Source organism: Megalobrama amblycephala, linkage group LG3, assembly GCF_018812025.1.
Source record: "Megalobrama amblycephala isolate DHTTF-2021 linkage group LG3, ASM1881202v1, whole genome shotgun sequence".
Lineage (NCBI taxonomy): Eukaryota > Metazoa > Chordata > Actinopteri > Cypriniformes > Xenocyprididae > Megalobrama > Megalobrama amblycephala.
Window position 1 is genome coordinate 57733270 of NC_063046.1, and position 22258 is coordinate 57755527.

General features: G+C 37.6%; 2 protein-coding genes across 2 annotated transcripts in view; both read right to left on the reverse strand.

Moving 5' to 3' along the window:
- ccnd1 (cyclin D1) overlaps positions 1–14317 on the reverse strand; it is a 213674-nt gene extending 199357 nt beyond the window's left edge. Inside the window, exon 1 of the mRNA XM_048186197.1 lies at positions 14257–14317. The gene's annotated coding sequence lies outside the window, so the exon portion shown is untranslated. The remainder of the gene's footprint in view (positions 1–14256) is intronic.
- A 1233-nt stretch (positions 14318–15550) lies between these two features.
- Positions 15551–22258, reverse strand: part of tpcn2 (two pore segment channel 2) — a 28689-nt gene continuing 21981 nt past the window's right edge. Inside the window, exons 23-25 of the mRNA XM_048186195.1 lie at positions 21059–21140; positions 20523–20614; positions 15551–16715 (exon numbers count right to left, since the gene is read on the reverse strand). Coding sequence (XP_048042152.1) covers positions 16637–16715; positions 20523–20614; positions 21059–21140 — 253 coding nt within the window. The 3' untranslated portion in view covers positions 15551–16636. The remainder of the gene's footprint in view (positions 16716–20522; positions 20615–21058; positions 21141–22258) is intronic.

Genomic DNA, 22258 nt, shown 5'->3' on the forward strand with positions numbered 1-22258 from the left:
AGAATTGATAAATGATGGCTGACTCGCTGCAAATGAGTGGGAACAATCTGAAAACTGCTGACCACAAACTTTTGAACCCTAAATGTATCATACCATATTTTAGGTAAACAATGGTGTATAAAGCTAAACTTTCTTATACAAGAGACAGAACAGTGACATAATGCTGTTTTTTTCTGTTTTTTTTTTTTTGAGTCTCCTTTTAAAGTGAAACAAAATATTAAAATATGAGTATCATTAGTAAATTTTCCACACACATGCACCCATCCTTCTCAGTATCCTTTGGTAGGATATAACTAAGGAGTTTACATTCAGTTGCCCTTTGCATTTTGACCTTGTATTTGGATACTGTACCTGGATTTGGTTGATTAACTGTCCCAGAATGCATTTGGATTCCAATTTTATATTCTGACTGGATATTTTCCATATATACTAATTTCTGCAGGTTTTTTTTTTTTTTTTACTGTTTATTAGTGCTGTCAAAATTAACACGCTAACGCATGTGATTAATTTTTTTCAGTTTAACGCGTTAAAAATATTTAAAGCAATTAACACAGCATCCATTTTTTTCCGTCATCCTTTAGCAAGCATTACATTATGTGATCATGCTATCATTCATTCAAGTGCTATTTAACTATTCAAGCACGATAAGATGCAAAAAATAACTTAAATTTGTCCTGGTGCGCTGTCTGTGAATCCCGTCTGTGTGACAGATGACACATGACTCAAGCTAAGTTTATACTCCCCATATCCGCAAGGTAAGGTGTGTGCGGCAAAAATGACGTCATTTTTGACGCCTGGCCAAGCAGGTACGTCTTTACCATCTGGCACCCAGTTTGCGCAGCTACCCAGTTTCCAAATTAATTAATCCCACTTAATTACAAATGAATTAATTCTAATTAATTACAAAATTAGCCTACAATAGCAGAAATAAACCTTTTTTTAATGTCAATAAAGATACATGTTTAATAAAAATGTTCATGAAATTAAATAAAAAAGTTGAATGAAATTAGAAAATATTTAAAAGATTGGTATTTAATTTAGTTTTATACATATTTTCTCATATCCATAAAAGTTAAAATCTCAAGGTTTACTGGATTTTACATGATTCTTTGGTTCTTTTTGCGCAGGTTTGGTGAAGTGTATAATAAAAACAAACATTGTCACTTGTGTACCTTACTTCTCACCGCTGCTTTCTGATGGTTTAGAGGACAATTACTCAGAGTCGCCCCCTGTCATTTCAGAGTATAGTACAACGGCGGGCGTGTCAAATATAAAAGCCTCGTTCATTTATGGAGGAGTGTGCACAGTCAGCCGAGGCTCATGGTGAAAGTATAAACAAGGCTTCATGTGCACAGAAAGCTGTTTCAGACAGCGTGCCAGCCGCACTGAGTTCACTTTCATGCTTAAACAGACAAAAACACACAAAAATATGCCAAAATGCCCACTTTGTCAAGTATCCTCTTAATCACAGCCTTAAATGAGTTAAATAAAGTCTTAAATGACCGTGAAGAGTTGTGAGGATCAAATCCATGTCATGTGCGTCAGATCTTAAAGTGACAGCAGCCTAATAATCCTGCTGCTGTGACAACTGTCATTAATGTTAATCAAAGAACAAAAGACACAGAGAAAATCACTCACTGCTCTTGACTGAATAACTTTTGTAACTTTAATAAGGATTAATCTATATTTAATTTATAATTTATGCAGTGAGGACTGTTTGATAACTTTATTCAAATATTTAAAATATACTGTCTTTATGTTTTCTACATTAATTTGGAGATTAAATGTGAAATATCAAAAATTGTAATGCTTGGTGCTATTAATCGTTATAAATTACAGAAAAATGTGTGATTAATTAGTACATTTATAAGCAATTGATAGCACTACTAATTATTTAAAATTGGAACGCTTATTACCATTTGTTTGATCGCATTCCCTACAAATAAAACATTGTTCCTGGGTGTACTAACAACCATCTCTTGCCTCATGGTCATCATAGCAGCAAAGTCTTCCTCTGACCCAAAAGGATACCCCTTCTGACCCTTTAGGGTCACTAGGCTAGCCACCACAGTGTGCCTCAAAATACTGTAATGAGCTTAGACTGACCTGACACTCCTGGTGGAGTTTACTAGAGCGCAACTAAACCACTAACAGCCTTAAACGGTTCGGATATTAGCTTTACACTGAACAATCTCTTATCAGGACACAGTTGGATTAACTGCAAAAACCAATACCAGCCCAGACAGCACATTTTTAGCATAAACTAGCACGTTTTTAGCAACATGTTCTTTAGCACCTAGTTAACAGTGAAGCTGCAGGGAGTGATTGAAAATGCTAATATGCTAATATACGCAATGCATTTTACATGCTGGTTTAGAAACCCATGATAGGGAGTTTGAGAAATTATAAAATTACACAATATGTTTCCAGAGCACATTTCAACAAACTTACTCAATGTCGCAGCTTTTTATGCACCTCTGGATACAGTGCAAGAATTTGAGTCGACACATGCATTCCATACACCAGGAGAGCCTGGATGGGCCATGCAAGTGGAGAAAGCAGGTAGCTGAGTTTCACTGCTCAAGACTGGGCTTATTGTCCTGTCTCTGTGGGAAAGGCACATTACTTCCTTCAAGGGCGATTACCAGGAAACTTAAGATGCTGTATCAATGACGCTTCTCACATTTGTCGCAAGAACACAGAAATCTGCCCCTCATATCTACACACATGCACTGAAGGACACACACACACAAATGATGAAGACTAACTGTGCTTTATCACTTGGCCTAGGTGTGAACATCAATTTTCTCAGTGTGGCCTACGGACGTGACCTGTTGCTTCTCGGCAGGGAGGCAGATAAGTCACTCATTCTGATAGGGCGAAAGATGAGAAGATGCAACGGCAAAAGGTCACTCTTATCTTACTACATAGGGGAGATTATACAGCTGTGCATCTTTATCTCTCAAGCAGACTGTATTTGCAGCATGGTATGGCTAAATGGCTTGTTTAACCAGAACTCAAGAGTCAAATGCGAACCGCATTGGTGGGTTGTTACATAACAGGGTGCGCACTTGCAAAACAAAGCAGAGAGAAGTCAAAAAGAGTTTTCCTAGTCTTTTGACATGTAGCTCTTGCTCAATTAATCAACTGCCGCCACATGCACCAAAACGTCTACGTTGATTTAGAACAAAGGGAGCATGGGCTGATTGGCGCACACTTGTTGCTCCTGACATGGTGCATACTGACCTCTAGTGGTGGCCAGAGTATCAGCACTGTGCTTGTGTGAGCCAGAACAGTGTTGACAAGGACTAATGGCCCCCTTTGCAACTAATGATGGAGCTATGTAGACAGCTGCTGCACAGTCTCTTCAAATGCCAGCACTGACCCCGGCCTTTGAGGATGAGGGGAAAAAAACTCTCTTTCTTATTTTCTCTTTCTCTCTCTCACTCGTCCCCGTGCATGAAAGTATCCCTCTTTTGCTATTCAAAGCTCATCACCCCATTCGCTTCCTTTATCTAGACCTGCTTCTTTTGGCTTTTTCTTCTTCTCACCTGTATGCAAATTGGCCAGCATTCTGTTTCATTAATCTGGGAGAGGTAGGGTGAGATAGCAGCAGATTGCTTCCGCTGCTGCAGAATGTTCGCTGCACTTTGGCCACAAGTTAATTTATTACTGGAGGGTTTGGAGCGCCTGGCACACAGGGGATGTTTGTTAAAGATCCTTTTCACTCCATTCAGTCGGCCAGAGCACAGCGCTTTGAACCCCAGCTATTCCCCCTAAAGAGTGCCCATTCAGAGATCGCAGGCAACCTGAGGAACGAAGCGAAGGGGCAGTTCTTGAGAAAGAGGGAGAGAGACATAGATGGGGTGGAAAGAAAGAAAGAAAGAAAGAAAGAAAGAAAGAAAGAAAGAAAGAAAGAAAGAAAGAAAGAAAGAAAGAAAGAAAGAAAGAAAAAAGAAAGCTGTATTTTACAAAGGGCTGTTAGGGCGACGCCAGGCGGAGATGTTTATTTTGCAATAATGACCAATGGGCAGCACATTATCCCAGTTATAACATGGATGAGAGCCTACAGAATGACAAGAGAGACAACATTCACTCATAAAGTTTAGCAGATGTTACAACCAAAATTTGAATGCCACAACTGACCAATCAAAATGAAGTATTCTAAAGAGTCATACAAAAATATTACTTTAAAACTGTTATCTGCAGTCCTGGATTCTGATTTCAACATGGCATTCCAGCCATGTTGAAATCCACAATATAGTTACATTACGCAAAACACATGTAACAACATCACTGTACAGCACTCATGTACAGCAGATATTTGTTGCACAGCAATGTCCTGTCATGTCAGGGACTCACCATGCACCCAAATATTCCAAAAAACACCTGAATGACCTACTGATCCTAAACTGACCACCAAGATTCTAAATTTTGCACCCAGTGGACACTTTACGATACCTCGAGGTGACAGGAGAGGAGTTATGTGTGGAAATTGGGCTGAATATTTAGTGAGATACATGAAAATGTGAACAGACAGTACACAAATTCAAGAATTGTGACAATTGAGAATCTTGCACATCAGACAGCCCAAATTTTCTTGCTACGCGAACATTTACACGTCTTGGCATGTGCCTTGAATTGACTGTACTAATTGGTGGGTTTTGCTTTTAAAACGAATATAAAATACCAAAATCTGAGTTTGTACTACTTAGCTGCAACTCAAACTGCATACTGAGTAGGTACTACATTTGATGAATAACTTTGCGATGGTTTAAAAAGTATGTTCTATAAAGTATGACTGTATGTAGTATGAATGATATTCGGACGTTCTACATTCTCCATGTTGTCCCTTATGTGACTTACTATATACCATCAGCATCACTTCACTGCCATTCACAACTCCTCTTCTTTGGCCTCATGGAATAGTAAAGCGTCCATCAGTCTTGGCGGAAGTAGTAGGTACTTTCCACCAATTGATTTATGAATACCATAAAATTCGGACATAGTCTTCTTTTCACAAATTGTTTTTATTAGGAAAGTAGGGAAGTATTAGGGCAGTAGGCATATTTAGATGCAGAGCTTGAGTTTGAAAGAGTTCAATGTCAGTTGCGTAAACTCAGAAAGGCAAGAACTCTTATCAACACTATAACTTTTTTTTCACAAAAAAAGTGCAGCCTCTCACAGATTAAGTGGTCGACCAAGTCATCAGTAGGGTGCTACAACTTAACTGACAAGTTCTACTACTGATAACTTGTTAAAGTCTTTCTTAGAAGAACAATTCCAAACTATTCTTATCACTCCAATACATTTTGATCACACAAAGACACACACACACCTAAGCAGCTGCCATCCACAAAAGACCAGGCAGCGGGAGAAAGGGGAGGGCTGAGCTGGAGCTGAAGAGTGCTGAACTTTCTCTCTCTTTGTCCCTTGCTATTTCCCGCCCTCCTTATCCTCGACCAGGCCAGAACAGGGAGCGGCCAGGTGATAAAGCAGCACCTGGCAGACAGGTGTTTGGGAGAGTCTGCCAGGGGTCGCAGGAGATTAACTGCCCTCGCTCACCTGAGCGGAGGAAGACAGGGGCAGGTGCATCTGCTGGGGCTGCCGCGCACACCGAACGTCAAAAGGGCCCCGCGCGGCAGGGACAGCCACCTAATTACAGTGAGGGAGGTGTGCGGAGAGGGCGTTGAATTGAAGCAGTTGAGGAGAATAGAGGAGGAGCAAGAGGAGTGGATGGTCCAGTCTCTACATGTCAAATCGAGGACCCTCCTTGATCCAACTGCATTGTGTAGGTGCAGTGACACCCTCTCCTTTTCTTCGCCATGCCCTGCCAGAGGGTGAGGTTGGACATTTCTTTCACTCCTATTTCAGCAGAGCCTGTCTAGCCATCTCCTTAATTACAGCTTGAAAAAAGATGGCAAGGCCGAGTTTTCAGGAGCGGGATTCGAGGATGGGGTCCAGGTGCTGGGCGGGTGATCGGACCGAGAAGAAATAGAGGGAGGTGAGAATGAGGGGCATCATTAGTGCTTAAAAGAGGTGTTTAGCTGAACTTCCCGCCTAAGACAACAGATCTGTCAAATTTCCCCAAACAATGGGTTCAAAACCAGCGTCCAACAATACTGAAAATGTTAGGGTGACACCAATAGCAGCAAGTTGCCAAGAGATCAATAAGCTTGATGAACTTAAACTTTTAGTATTGATAACTGGTATATGGCATAAACAGTACCACCAGATTTAGCCAGAGTGCTTTCAAGAGAGTTTGAAGGACATGTTTAGAGCATTTTCTCAGCACTGATGTGCTCTTTACAATACATTTTGGTCACTTATGTGTGTTATTATTAGAGATCCACCGATACTAAATTTCTCTGCTGATACCGGTAGCCGATTATTCAGAATGATATGAAATGATTTTTCTTAAGGAGAAAAAAAAAAATCTCTCACTAATAATGCTGCAAACTATAAAGGGTCTATTTGGTACACTATAATATTAGAGGTTACAATTTACAACAGATGTATTATATTCAGCTGCTATTTATTTTCAGATATAATAATTGCACATAAGGTAGATGTCATAAGCACTTCATGGCAAATTTATTCAAACATATAATTAACAGTAAATTTTCAACAAAAGAACACTTTTTTTTTGTTGTGGAGCAGAACCTGCTTGATGTCAGAGTTTGGTTCATTTGGTTGATCTGAGGTTTTGCTTGAGAAGGTGGTCTGGAGTATGTTTCAAAACTTTTAGTACAAATAGTTTGCAGCTTCCAAGAATGCAATTTTCCTTGAATAGTGAACGTGAACTGATATTGATGAAATATAATTTTCATCTTTGCACACTTATTATACTATGATCAATGCATTCCAAAACCAAACAATACAGTGATCTGAGCTTGAATTTAGATCAATCTAATGAAGTGTAAAAATATTTAAGACAATTTAATGTTGATTTGAGTAATTTCTTTAGTGGCAGCAAAGGATCTTTTTTTCTCCAGTCTACAGTTTTTTCAGTCAAACAGATAATCCCATCCCAATCTTATGCTATTGGATGAGCCAATATTGTTATGTTGGACTACTTAAACAAATAAAATCCCTACTGTTTACACTTCTTTGAGACTTACAAATGGCTCATTTAAAGGAGAGAATAGAACCTAACCTAAACCGTTGATGACCCTTCACTGCATTTAGAAGCAGGTGAGATGCTCCTTCTGAAGGCCCAATATAGATCTGTTGACCTAGCTAACATCAGCAGCCGCATGGGGAAGTTAAAGCTAAAGGAATGGCCTTCTAGCCTACCTGACAGCTGAAAGATTAAAGCCTTTAACCTTATGAGATCAACACATGCCCAAGCCCCGCTTCAATATCTTCCTGACAACGATAAGGATTTATGATAATCTGAATGGTTTTGTGGTCACTCTAGGCTTGCAGTACCTCTATAAAGTTATAATCTTCCTATAGACATGTTTGCTCCCTCCGAACACCAATTCCAAGCCATGGTGAGAGCAGCATTTCTGACAGACTGCTGTAGCTGACAGAAATGGGGTAGGACACTTAAAATACAGCGCTGTGTAATGAGAACTCTGTGTGTGAGCAAGTAAAGAATGCGGTGGGAGGCAAGGCCTTACAAGCTGCAAATTCCACATGCAAAACCCTCAATAGAACTAGTAATGGGAAAAATCTCAATCATCAAACAAGCAGGTTGCCGAGACAAGATAAGCATGGGAGAACTAACAGAAAGTGGCATTGCTCACATACCACTGTGCCTGACATCACTTTTTACAGCTGTCAACATTGTTCAAACCTGTATTGGTTTATGATGGGGAACCCAACCCTCCAACTCTGAGAGGTATGAGAGGTTTTCTTCGTTGCTAGTTCTAAAGTGACGTTTTAGAATTAGTAACGAAGGCTTGGGCTCAAACTGTTAAACTGTCAACTTGAGATATGAATCCGTGGCGGAAGGAAGTAGTTCCTCACAAAAGAGGGTTTTTAAAGACAATGTTTTGTTGTTTCTTATTTATTTACACACTTGTGCCATCGAACTGATGTAAAAATTCAGTATCACCCTCGTAGCTGTGCGATATGGTTCTATATCAGCACGGCTGTGATTGCCTATGGCCGAATCACAGCCGTGCTGATATAGAGCAATATCGCATGGCTTTGAATGTGATATTGCTTATTTAATATCCGAATGTTAGTGAGAAGAAGAAGAAAACTTTTATATCACATATCACATACCTGCATATGTGATGGACATCGGTTATGCTCATCTTTGGTAGCTCCTTTGAAGGCATCTTCAGTAAAACAGCTTCATATTTAACATAGCATGTACAAAAGACCTGAACCGGAAGCAATGCGACCTCTTTTACAGAACACTGAAGTGTGTTGCGCATAACCCACATTAGCAAAAAAATAAAACACAAGACAATATTGCCACCTGAATAAAATAATCCCAGCTGTTGACCTGTGCTTGAGAGAAGCATGGATATACTGTATATATTTGGTCTTCAGTGGTCTGGGAAGCTGCTATGAATCTTTAGCTTGTGAAATACTGTTTATATTTTTTAGATTGTTTACTGCCTTTATTATATAAAAATACAAGTATGCAACCCCTTCAGCCGTGACTTATTCATAATACAGCACAAGCCTCAAGTAGCTTATTGCTTAATATAAAACGGTTACCACACAATACAAATATTTTAAGATTTTATAGAACCGATACCGATAATTTGTGTGTTTATGTGCCCAATAACCGATATGCAGAACCAATATTTATTTACTGTTATACTTCTGTTTTTGACACGATTACAACACCACTGAACTGAACAAACCATTTTATTTACAACAATCACTCCCTCCTTGCATAGAAAACAAAAATCTTATTTATACACCAATAAATAGAGGGGTCTGAAACTGCAAAAAATAAAAAAGAGCTCTGTTACTAAACTGTTTTTGTTGAAAATTAGTAGTCTTTCATGTTAATTTTAATCTTCATATTACCAAAATAATTTTATTTATAAAAAGCATCAGCAGCAACACTAATGTTAACACTAAGCAAAATAAATGTAGAATGTCTATGTTTTCAAATGGAGAAAATAAATGAAAGACGGGAGTCATATCACCTTTGCAGAAATGTAATACTTCATTTTAAACGACAGTTTTAGTAGATTTATAAGCTGTTTAATAGGCTAAAGTAAAGAGTGAAGAATAATTCACTGGATAATGTTAAGTAACTGAATAATATTCTCTGGAATATTGGAATATAACAAACAAAACATCGTATTTTATTGCATTTCTCAACTGGTATGTTATATCAGAATTATTAATAATGTTTTTGTCGTTATAGATTATGCGCTTTTATTTCCAACATGTGCTCATTCATGGCTGTATTATTTAATTCATGCAAAGTTACATCTTTATTGGGACAGGACAGGCATAAACTAGCTACATTTCAGGCATTTATGTAACACATCTAATTTGTGCATTAATGGCTGTTATGTTAAATAAAGTTACATGATTACAGCAAAGCAGGTAAGTATACTTTACATGTGCATGCCTTTGTCTCGTCTCCCCTCAGATGCGCTGTAATGGCACATGGCACACCCACAAGATGGCGGCATTTATCTGTAAATCCGACATTACAAAACCGATATCCGATTATGGTAAAATGCTTAAATATCGGGGAAAATATCGGTAAATCGATATATCGGTTGATCTCTAGTATCAGTGCAACTGATACAGTGCAGTAAACTTTTAAACAGATTTTTTATTATGAACATAGGACTGACCTGAAGGAAAATGCTAAATCTGAATGCAGGTAATAAATCGCTCAATCGATCTCTTTCTCATAATACTCTTCTACATTATACAGTAAGTTTCAACAATATCAACTGAGAACAAACAGTTTACGTTGCTAAGAGTGGTTGCTAAGGGTGTTGTGTAGTGATGCACAGAACCATTGGGTGAAGCGGTCATAGCCGTGTTTTATTGTGAATAAAACACAGCTATTGACCGATCAGAATCAAGGACAGGAACTAACCATTTTATAATAACAATTATGAATAAATGAATACAAAAAAAGTGGTTCAGGTTTTGATGGACCACTGAAATAAAGATTTGAGGCATCTTTTTTCCATAGTAAACATATGTTTTTCAAGATGTAATCTATAGTTAAATTGGTTACACTGCATGATGTGAGTGAAATCAAAATATTATTATTAAAGTATTAAAGCAATGTAGTGTTATAAATATTATTATTTAATGTTATGCATAACATATTGTTATGTAATTTAGTTAAAATACCACAATTTTTATATACATTTATATACATAATTGTAGGGTAATTCATGACATGTTTCTTTCTTCAAAGACTTGTAGCCTGGTTAGTTTTTGTTTTAATGTGTGAAACGAATAAGAGCAACTTTAAATAATTTACAAAAATTGACTGAAACGCATACTTGAAACCCCTTTTTTCCACAAGTAATTCCCACTTAAGTATTCACTTGGATATGTAATTTTTCACCCCTTTTTCACCCCTCATGCATAATTTTAAGCATGTCTGACAGAAGTTCTTTTATTTCTTTAGGGATTCATTTAAAATATTGAATTTAGTACACAAGAGTTGATATTTGACAACCGAGTTGAAAATCTCTTTGGCAACTCCACACATTCCAGAGCAATATGGATCTTCTCACAGCTGACAAAGGCATTCCTCAGAAGAACAGCTTGTTTATTATTTAAAGCCTTCGCAATCAGGTTGTGTAAACTACACTTTAAAAAGATCAATAATCTAGTTTTGAATGTTTAAGGGAATTTATGAAAGCCCTGCTTTCTTAATCTAAGCAATTCTGACCTAACTGTCCTGATTTAAGTTTGACAATATCTCTGAAATAGGTGGATGAATAGTATGGTGTAAACGGGTTAAAGTCACCATAAAATAAAAATTGACACTTCCTGTTTTTTATGGAATATTGTAATATCCGTGCACATCATTATTTAAAACTCATGTGCTCGTATAATCTTTAATTAAAAAAAAAAAAAAAAAAAACTTCCCCTCCCTCTTGCAGCGACATTACTTCTCTGAAAATGTGTTTACTGGTGTGAGGGCGGGACAAACTGTCACTCATATCAGATACACCAATAGCAAACCCCAACCATCCAATCAATATCCATGGACAAATCAAGTCCTGCCCTACATTTCACTTGTTGTCAGTTGACCAACATATGATACAGTACAATACTGGTCAAAAGTTTGTTATAATTATGCTCACCAAGGCTGAATTTATTTGACTGAAAATACAATAAAAACACTAATATTCTGAAATATTATTACAATTTAAAAGAACTGTTTTCTATTTTAATATTTTCAAAAGTGTAATATTTTCCTGTGATGCAAAGCTGAATTTTCAGTGATTTTACTCCATACTCAGTGTCACATGATCATTCAAAAATCATTCTAATATTCTGATTTGCAGCTCAATTTCTATCAATTAATATTGGTGTCCAATTGTTAGTAATGTTTCTTATTATCAATGTTGATGATAATCAATGATTCTTTTAACTCTCAGGGGAGATACAACTCTCGCGCCGGAGATACCACCAGTTTTTTTTCAAAGAACTGCATTTATTTGAAATTATAAATACTATACAGACATTATAAATGTCTCTACTGTAATTTTTGATCAATTTAATACATCCTTGTGGAATAAAAGTATTACATTCTTAATTATCTTAATTCTTACTTACCCCAAAATTTTCAATAGTAGTATCATGATTTCCACAAAAATATTAAAGTGTAACTTTGCCAATTTTCAATTCGCTTATTGTTACTATGTCTGGACCAAGAAATTCACGTTTATTTGATAGCAAAAGTTTTCACTTTTGACATCTTGGATTGACAGAGGGTTATTAACAGAACAGTTATTGTTAGAGTAGGTTTATCACTGAAAATTGTATTGTACTTTGTCTAGTGTTTAAACAGCATTATGGTAAAATGGAACACTATTGTTCACTCAATGAATTCTGGTTCACTGGAACAATACAAGTCGACACCATTATGACTAAATGTTTGCCAAGAAGTATTTCCTACTAAAGCAAGGTGAGGACCAGCCAGCTGTTTGTACAGTATAAAAACCATTATGTCTAATAGAGATTCCCTACAAGGATAGTGAACCAGATGTGTGTATGTGTGTGTGTGTGTGTGTGTGTGTGTGTGTGTGTGTGTGTGTGTGTGTGTGTTTGTGTGTGCAGGGGCGCAGGAAGACGTTTTAAAAGGGTCATAAACTGCGTTGTTTTATTGTTTTATAATGTTTCCTGGGGTGTACTTAAAATATTATTATGCTTTTTACATCCAAAATTATCATAATTTATAAATAAAAGGCATTTTTCCCACCCTGATTTTAGCCCTCTGGTTTGAATGCTCTGTTTTAAGGGGCGTGTCTGCTGTGAGACTTCAGTGGAAACGCCCACTACTGTGATTGGCTAACATCTTTCCATTTGAAATAGCTAAGTATTACTCTCTCTTTTAGCGCATTTTTACTATTACAGCTCTCAAGGTTAACTAATCGTGAAAAGTGTTGCATTACATTTAGATCTATGGCATTATATTTAGATTGTGGCATGAAAGGTTGCAGTGATGAACACTGTAGCCGATCACAGACATGTTGAGCTCATGAAAGCAGTGATCTCATCATTGCAACTCAATTTCTGTACACTAACAAATGCTTTCATCTTCAGTAACAGTGCAAACGCGATATAGGCCTAACTAAGAGATTAATAGAATAAAACGGGAATTGCGTGTGTCAGTCACGATAAACTCATGCTGTTTGGTCACCACATTTGAATAAGAAACCACCTACACACTGCAGCTAAATTCGGTTGTCAGTTCACCTTTTAGTGCTTAATCGCGTTATGTACACACACTGTTCAGTAAAATATGGGAGTGACAACAGCATTCTACAACCGAATTAACTCCCGAAAAATAGAGGTAGTGACAACCGCATTTACAGAAATTCTATGCAGTGTGTACGGAGCCAAACTGAACCAAACTTGTTAATGGCGTTTTTTAATGTGCATCGGAGATGTTTCTCTTCTGTATGCGCGGTGAATCACTGGGAAAGCACAAGCCTTCACTCCTTGGAGTCATGTAGAGAACATGATTCATTTCAAAGACTATATATATCAAAGAATAATACAAGACCCGTCACTCGTATTATTATGAATGGGAGAAAGTGCAAGGCGCAATATGGCGGAATAAGTCCCGCCTTCTACATATAAGAGGCAATCGCCGACTGGTAACAAAGTCCCTTTATTCTATAGACCTTATGTAGCCCCGCCCCTTTTAAGCACTGCGCTCGTTGTCTTTTGACTTCCGGTTTGTATTTCCACAGCGATCTTTCATATTTATGAATGAACTGCTCATTTTAAAATCGTCTGGGTCTACTGACCTTTGTTAAGACATCTGCTTTAAACATAATAATGCTCATGATAACTTTCATTAACTCTACAACTGGTAAATCCACTTCATCAGCTAATTATTCTTCAGCAGCGATGCCATAGAAATGTACAGAGCTACCGCAAAAACGGAAGTTCAAAGACAATATTCTAAAGATGGCGGCGCGCTTGTTTCTCTAGTAAATAAGGTCTATAGTCTTTGCTGGTAAAGTCATCGCGTCACTGCAGTGGCCATTAGAAGCTCCGGTTTCTATAGAAACAGTCAGACGCGCGCCTCCGAATTGAAGCACAAGAGACGCGCATTTAGGACTGCGCATGCGCATTAGGTTGATCCAGCCTGAAAAATATCGTTTTTTTGTCATGATTCGAGCGTTTAGAAACAATATTTATGGTTGTTGTCAGATTTCATTGGTGATTTCAAATATGAAATTTAATCGAAAGCTGGCGAGTGAAATGACTTTTCTTAAAGGGACTTGCTCATTTTCGAGAGTGAGTCATGTTCCATATACATGTAACGACAATTTAGGGGATTCACTCCCGTATTTAAATGTGGCTGTCACTCTTGAAACTTACAATGTGTACGTGCTTATAAAACACGCCAAAACTCCACGAAGTACAACAAGCGTATAGATGAGAACACACTGAACAGCATTCACACCGCGACATTTGACTGCACATCATATTTTTGACATTATTGATACTGCTTGTAATGCAACGGACCGGTCTATGGTCTGTTTGTTTGCACTGTCATATACATATCCTGCACGGCGACAGGAAATAACAATTAGCACAAAAAAACCTGCCTACCTTACACAAACCGTGTGGACTTGCACTCTGGAGAAGAGCGCGCGAATTCTTCCTACTCACATTGCAACGGTCACAATATGACGTCGCACTCAGCGCGTATTTTTTTTTAAACAATTTTGTTTAACATATAAATAACTCTTTATAATAGACCACTTAAAGCATTTATTACAAATACATTAATAAATGCTGAAAATGAATAAATGTAAATAAACAAATTAATGTTGCATTTACAATCCTTCTTCCCCTGCGCGCGTGTGTATGTATGTGTGTGTGTGTGTGTGTGTGTGTGTGTTAAAGGGTTAGTTCACCCAAAAATGAAAATAATGTCATTTATTACTCACCCTCTTGCCGTTCCACACCCGTAAGACCTTCGTTAATCTTCGGAACACAAATTAAGATATTTTAGTTGAAATCCGATGGCTCAGTGAGGCCTGCATAGCCAGCAATGACATTTCCTCTCTCAAGATAATCAGTTCATGTGAGTACAGTGGTTCAATATTAATATTATAAAGCGACGAGAATATTTTTGGTGTGCCAAAAAAAAAAAAAAAAAAAGATTATTTAGTTATGGCCGATTTCAAAACACTGCTTCAGGAAGATTTGGAGCGTTATGAATCAGCGTATCGAACCAGCGGTTCGGAGCGCCAAAGTCACATGATTTCAGCAGTTTGGTGGTTTGACATGTGATCCGAATCATGATTCGATACGCTGATTCATAACGCTCCAAAGCTTCCTGAAGCAGTGTTTTGAAATCGGCCATCACTAAATAAGTCTTTTTTTTTTTTTTTTTTTTGGCGCACCAAAAATATTCTCGGCGCTTTATAATATTAATATTGAACCACTGTACTCACATGAACTGATTTAAATATGTTTTTAGTACCTTTATGGATCTTGAGAGAGGAAATGTCATTGCTGGCTATGCAGGCCTCACTGAGCCATCAGATTTCAACTAAAATATCTTAATTTGTGTTCCGAAGTTGAACGAAGGTCTTACGAGTGTGGAACGGCATGAGGGTAAGTAATAAATGACATTATTTTCTTTTTTGGGTGAACTAACCCTTTAATCTACTTTCCCGGAGGCTTATCGTCCATATAATCATCTAGGAGTTTCCAACTATCCTATAAAATGGTCTTGCTAAATAAAAGGTGTTGACAATCAGACACTTATGTAAGACCTAAAAGACAGGCTTGTGTGATTTTGAACTAATCACGATAAAAATCTAATTTGCCTGTAGACAGTTAACAGAGACAATCAACAAATTGCTCAAAGAACAGAAAGAGCACAATACAGTGGTGTTATTCAACCATTTATACCAATTTTCAGTCAAATCAATGCATTGATTACAGTAAAACACCATCTGTTGACAAGATTGAAAACATGGAAAATATCCCAATATTGACTAACAGTCCAGGTCACATTTTCCCACAATACAAAGAAAAATAAGACATTACATTTTGCACCAAGGTGATAATGATCATCAATCAAAAATTTACTATTTACTATAATACAAAACAACAACGTCTCAATCCTGTCAGGACACACTGATTAAATGATTTTTTATTGCAAAAAAATGTATACTTACAATTGTACTTTGCAAATTTAAATAATATATCATTTTGGATGGGGCATGTGCTTAATTGTCATTTTTTTATACAATATATTTACTGTATCAATTTTCTTTTTCATTTTTAAGGTGAAATATGATCTGGACATTTCTTGACCATTTTGATGAAATTCACCCATAGATTACAGGTCTCTACAGATTTCTGTAAAATCTAACATAAATAAAAGCACTGAACAAAAATAATGGCAGTCAAAAATATGGAATTAATAAAAACAAAGCTAAAAAAAAATTGAATACAGTTACGAGTCTTGTCCCTTTGTTTCCATGATTTTTTTTATATACAAAAACCTACATATTCTTATTATGTTGTTCAATTGTAACAGGCTTACAAAAATAAATAAAAAATATGGTTATCATCAAATGCGGGACGAGAATGTGTTTGGTTTCTCAAAAAAAGAAAGACTTTCAAACTCAAAGAACGAATTTCTTCCAGACATGAGGGTACATCAAAACCGGTGGTACTGATACTACTGTAATTTACAGGTTGTAAGACAAGAACTCTGGGACTCCAGCAGCAGGAGTGACTTGAGCTAAAGCTTCTTTTTAAATTGAAGTTCCTCCGAACATTAATCATGTGACGCTCTGTTAGAAAACACATACATCCTTTCCCAGGCCGACCTGAAGCAACACAGATCCTATAATGGGAAACAGGCCCTCCAAATTGGATGGATATGTAAACATGAGGCCTACACAGACACAGTGATGGAGTCCTGGAGGATTCTGGGTCTGTTTTGGAGTTGGAGGTGGGTTTAGGGTCACCAGGAGAGGTGGAGATGAGGATGTTGTTGTAGTTGAGCTACTAACTCTTCTTCTGTCGGCTCTTGGACTTGCTCTCTGAAAACAGAGGATGGGCAAAAGAATAGAAAAAAAATCAGATATCTGAACAACATTCTTACTAACCTATCATTTTTCTCTCGATAGAGATTTTGCTATATTGTGTAGGCTATATTAGGGGTATTCAATTAAAGTTCCAAGAGGTCCGGTCTCGATATTTCCTTCCCAGACGAGGTCTGGAAAATGCAATTGTCCCTCCGTCAAAAATGAGATTATGATACTGAGTGAATGCTCTCCGCACATATTATACGTTTATCAAATACTTTCGCTTCAAATCTAAATCCCAGCATCAGCCCATTCAGAAATACCGGTTCGTTGGCAGAAACCACTAAACGCCACTTCACTTTTGTTAGCAAAAGTCCACAGAAGAACCGATCGAAAGACGCAAATCGAATAATGTGATTTCAAGATGAATGACGGTGTGTGTATGAGTCGGCTTTCAATTGCCGAGCTGCAAGTTTTTAATCATGTTTTGTCCATCGTTACAGTGGCAATGACAGGATTTCACAAGTAGCAAGTGTTCCTTTTGCAGCTGTAAAACAGAAATTGACGTTTTACTATGTCTTTTTGTCCAAAGAGGTGGACTTAGAGGTATTCAGAAAAATACACATATGGACTGAGCTGGTTTTGCAAAACAAGACAGTCAAATTTGTTAAATACCAATTAATTGAGTAAAGTAACATTTTTGAAAATAAGGCATTTCAATAACTGAAGTGAAATTACTGAACCTAAACATAGGAGCCTGATAAAAAAAATGCTAATTTAAAAGAAAACATGTCAGACTGACTTAGAAGTTTTTGCATGTGAACTCTCTCTCTCTCTCTCTCTCTCTCTCTCTCTCTCTCTCTATATATATATATATATATATATATATATATATATATATATATATATATATATATATATATATATATATATATATATATATATATAAATCAGATTTTTTTTATTAGGCTATTATTATTTTTACATTTAGATACCTAATGTATGGCAGAAAGCCATGTGACTGATAAAAGATACTGTGGTTCAGCGGTTTCCTTGTGAAGTCTGGACCATTTTTAAATTTTGCTTAAAATAAGTAGGCCTATCTACTAAAAACAAACAATGCATCAAATCAAATCAAATCAAATCAAAATGCTCTCATTATAAGCAGAAAACAAAGTTAACTGGTAATTTCAAAGTTTTAGTTGTCGTTCCTTGCAATCTACAAATAATCTTCCCCATTATAACACTGTTTATTATGAAATGCTCTTAAAGGGATAGTTCACCCAAAAATGAAAATGTGATGTTCATCTGCTTACCCCAAGCGGCAACCTCCCCCTTTCTCCTGTGAAGCCAATACGGAAGTAACTTAAACTGCGATCCATCGACTGGCCGCTAGGGACAGGCTCCAAAAGAGAGCAGAATCTCATAGAGTCCCATGTTAAATTGGCCAAGTTTATAGCAGAAAAAAACATGTTTACAAGTTGGTTCAAATTGTGGTTTTGGTCTATACTGCTATTTTTGCCCTTCATGACAACTCTGAGGGGGGTGAATTTTTTTATAACTTATCCGTTTAAATTATATTAAGCCTTAAAGTTCTGCATAATTAAGGGCGTGGTCACTTGAGTGACAGGTAGATTGGCACTGCTCTCTGTGAGCCGTCACTTTACCTCAGATGCCGCTGAATTTGGCATCTCAGCCGTTTTTGTGCTTTTTTTCTCGATTATTTTATACAATTATAAAATATGGCTTGCTGCATAATATTCGAGACTGATGTGTGTCTGTGTAGATGTGCATGCATGCGGAAGAGACAGAACACACGTTGTTGGATCGTGGCATTGGCTGAAAGTTTTGATTATGAGATTTACTACAATGACAATGGCGGGAGGATATCAAAATCCGACAGCACTGCTTGGATATTATAACTAAAACTGCTGCACTATTTTGAAAAAAATATACTTTGGACACGGCTCATTTGTTTGTTAGATACGATCGTATACAGTTTTACAACATAAATGCTGCTCAGATTGCTTCATTTCTTGAAGAACGATGACAGAGAGCAGATCATTCAGAAGAAATGTAAAATGTTTTTTTGCAATGGACACTCATATTTTACCCAAGTGCCACAGATTGGATTCATCTCGCGATCTCTATTTCATTATAAAGGTATGAAGTCCCATTTGATTTTCCATGTTGTTATTTGCACAACCAACACTACTGGTGTTGGAGGATCTATATCTTAAAGAAACACCGCAGATTGACAGTAAACTTTTAGAACGTTCTGATGATAAAACTTATCTTCATTAATATTTTAGATAGTATCTAGATAGATAGCTCCTTTGCTTGCTAACATGGTCACGTCGAGCTAGGTGGGCGTGGTTTCAGCAACCAGTCACATCAGCTCAAACCACCTCCCCGCCTCTTTGCCCGTTTTCAGTTATCCGGGAGTGACGTGCGGTGACGCGCAGCTAAGATGGCCGCGGCCTCATTTACGCTTCAAAACTGCTGTTCAGAACTCTATGGGTGACGTCACGGACGCTACGTCCATATTTTTTTACAGTCTATGGCTTACCCCCAGTGCATCCAAGATGTAGGTGACTTTGTTTCTTCAGTAGAACACAAAATGATTAAAAATGATGATTTTTAACTCCAACCGTTGCCATCTGTCAGTCTTATAATGCAAGTGAATGGGAACTCTATCAATAAGAGTCAAAAAAACTTGCACAGACAAATTTTTTACCTCTAAAACACCACTATGTAAAACTGCGTTCAGCACTCGCTTAGTGAGGTCTGATCGTGCTCTGACAACGGCAGTGATGTCTCGCGCTTACACTTCAATGAGTGCTAGACATCACTTCCACTGTCAGAGTGCGATCAGACCTCACTAAGCGAAAGCTGAACGCAGTTGGACATGGTGTTTTAGAGGTAAAAAATGATATAAATACTGTTCGGTTTCTCACACAAACCGATCGTTTCGTGTCTTAGGACATCAATGTGTCGTCATGAGCTGTAGGGTTTAATTTGGATTTGTCTCTGCATGTTTTTTCGACTCTTATTGATAGAGTTCCCATTCACTCGCATTATTTGACTGACAGACGGCAACGGTTGGAGTTAAAAATCATTATTTGTGTTCTACTGAAGAAACAAAGTCACCTACATCTTGGATGCGCTGGGGGTAAGCAGATAAACATCACATTTTCATTTTTGGGTGAACTATCCCTTTAACATGCTGATTAATAGGCCTAACGGTAAATGTAAATATTAAAAAAGAAAAAAAAAGTCTTTTTCTACTGCAATCTCATTTTCTGTAGCGTTTTAGCGAAAGTATCAATCTGCTTCATCTTCATGATCATTGCGAATGATCATAAACGGCCCTGAGCGCTTGTGGTGTGAACCGCTCCATTGTTTTGAGGCGCTGCTCACTTTAAACTGTAGAAACGGTAAAATGGTACTTCATATGTCATTTTGTCTCACGGGTTGGTCTCGCTGCTATTTGAGGATGCCTGGTGTATACTGCGGTATGTACTGTAAAATTTTCTCACATTTTCTCACATGTCTCAAGAATCTTTGAGAAGGAACTTGGTTGCACTTTATTTTCAGGTAGCATTGCATTTGTGTAATTACAGTGTAATTACACAAATAGGTACTGAGTAAAATTAATTAATTACATGTTCTTACTATAGGGTATGGGTTAGGGTTTGGTTTAAGGTTAGTTACTTGTAATTATGCATATTTACTGTTATTGCTAGTAAATACATGCAACGCAAGTACGTCAAAATAAAGTGTTACTGGGAACTCATCGATGGCTTTTTTCCACAGCCTTACCTGAACATAAGCTGCACAGTGCTTTGATAGGCGATTCTCTCCACATCCTCAACAGACAGAGTATTACTGCGGTCCCACTTATAGGTGAAGTTCTGAACACAGGAACAAAAAACACACAAGTTTAACTAGCAAGCTTAGAAACAGATTTATTAACCTGTCAAAAAAGGGTCATACTTTATGGTTTCAGTTCAGGATCTCCTCATGACAAACAGTAATTCTATGTAAAAGGGTGTGTTACCAACACTATGTTAAGGTTAAGGTTAAGCTTAAGGTTACGGTTAGGGGTTAGTATTTGTTTCAGTGTTGTGTAGGCAATCAGCACTGTGACTGACATGACCAATGAAGACTTTACAATCAGCCCCGGGGTGGGGTGTGCACTTAACTAAAATCAAGCTACTGATAATATCTTCAGTTGTTCATCAGATTTCAGTCATAAAATAATCCTTTGAAATAATGTGCACTGATGAATCGTTCACAATAAGATCAGGAAAATATATGGTTAATCTTGAATTGTTTAAGCCAAACAATCTACATACCTCCAAAATGAGTGCCACAAACAGGTTGACCCACATGACTGAAGATGTCAACCACCAGGCCACAAAGTACACCAAAGACCACCTGACATGGAAGATTATGGGTACAAATTTATAAAAGCCGAAGCAACCAAATGTGTTAAAAACAGTCAGAAGAGCGTGTGAACTAACAGGGGACCATGGTGCGATAGCTGTTCGGTTGCTTTTACATTTAGTAATATTTCTACTAATTCTACTAATATTGTACTGGGAAGGATTTTGAGGTGATTCTGTGGGAATTTTTGCCCATTCATTCAGTAGAGCATTTGTGAGGTCACGCACTGATGTTGGATTGCAATCTCTGTTCCAGTTCAATCCCAAAGGTGTCTGATGGGGTTAAGGTCAGAGCTCTGTGAAGGCATTTCTAGTTCTTCTACACTAAACTCATCTAACCATGTCTTCATGGACCTTGCTTTGTGCACCTGGGCACAGGCATGCTGGGATAGAAAAGAGCCTTCCCCAAACTGTTCACACAAAGTTGGAAGCATAGCATTATCCAAAATATCTTGGTATGCTGATATATATACACTGATCAGGCATAACACTATGAGCACTGACAGGTGAAGTGAATAACACTGATTATCTCTTCATCACGGCTCCTGTTAGTGGGTGGATATATTACATTTTGTCCTCAAAGTTGATGTGTTAGAAGCAGGAAAAATGGGCAAGCGTAAGGAGTGAGTTTGACAAGGGCCAAATTGTGATGGTTAGACGACTGGGTCAGAGCATCTCCAAAACTGCAGCTCTTGTGGGGTGTTTCTGGTCTGCAGTGGTCAGTATTTATCAAAAGTGTTCCAAGGAAGAAACAGTGGTGAACCAGCGACAGAGTCATGGACGGCCGAGGCTCATTGATGCACGTGGGGAGCGAAGGCTGGCCTGTATGGTCAGACGATCTACTGTAGCTCAAATTGCTCAAGAAGTTAATGCTGGTTCTGATAGAAAGGTGTCAGAATACACAGTGCATCACAGTTTGTTGCATATCGAGCTGCATTGCTGCAGACCAGCCAGGGTGCCCATGCTGACCCCTGTCCACCGCCGAAAGCGCCAAAAGTGGACACGTGAACATCAGAACTATATATATATATATATATATATATATATATTTTATATTTTTTTGATTATATTAATTAACTCTTGAGCTATGGAATCAGCAGAGTTTAATGC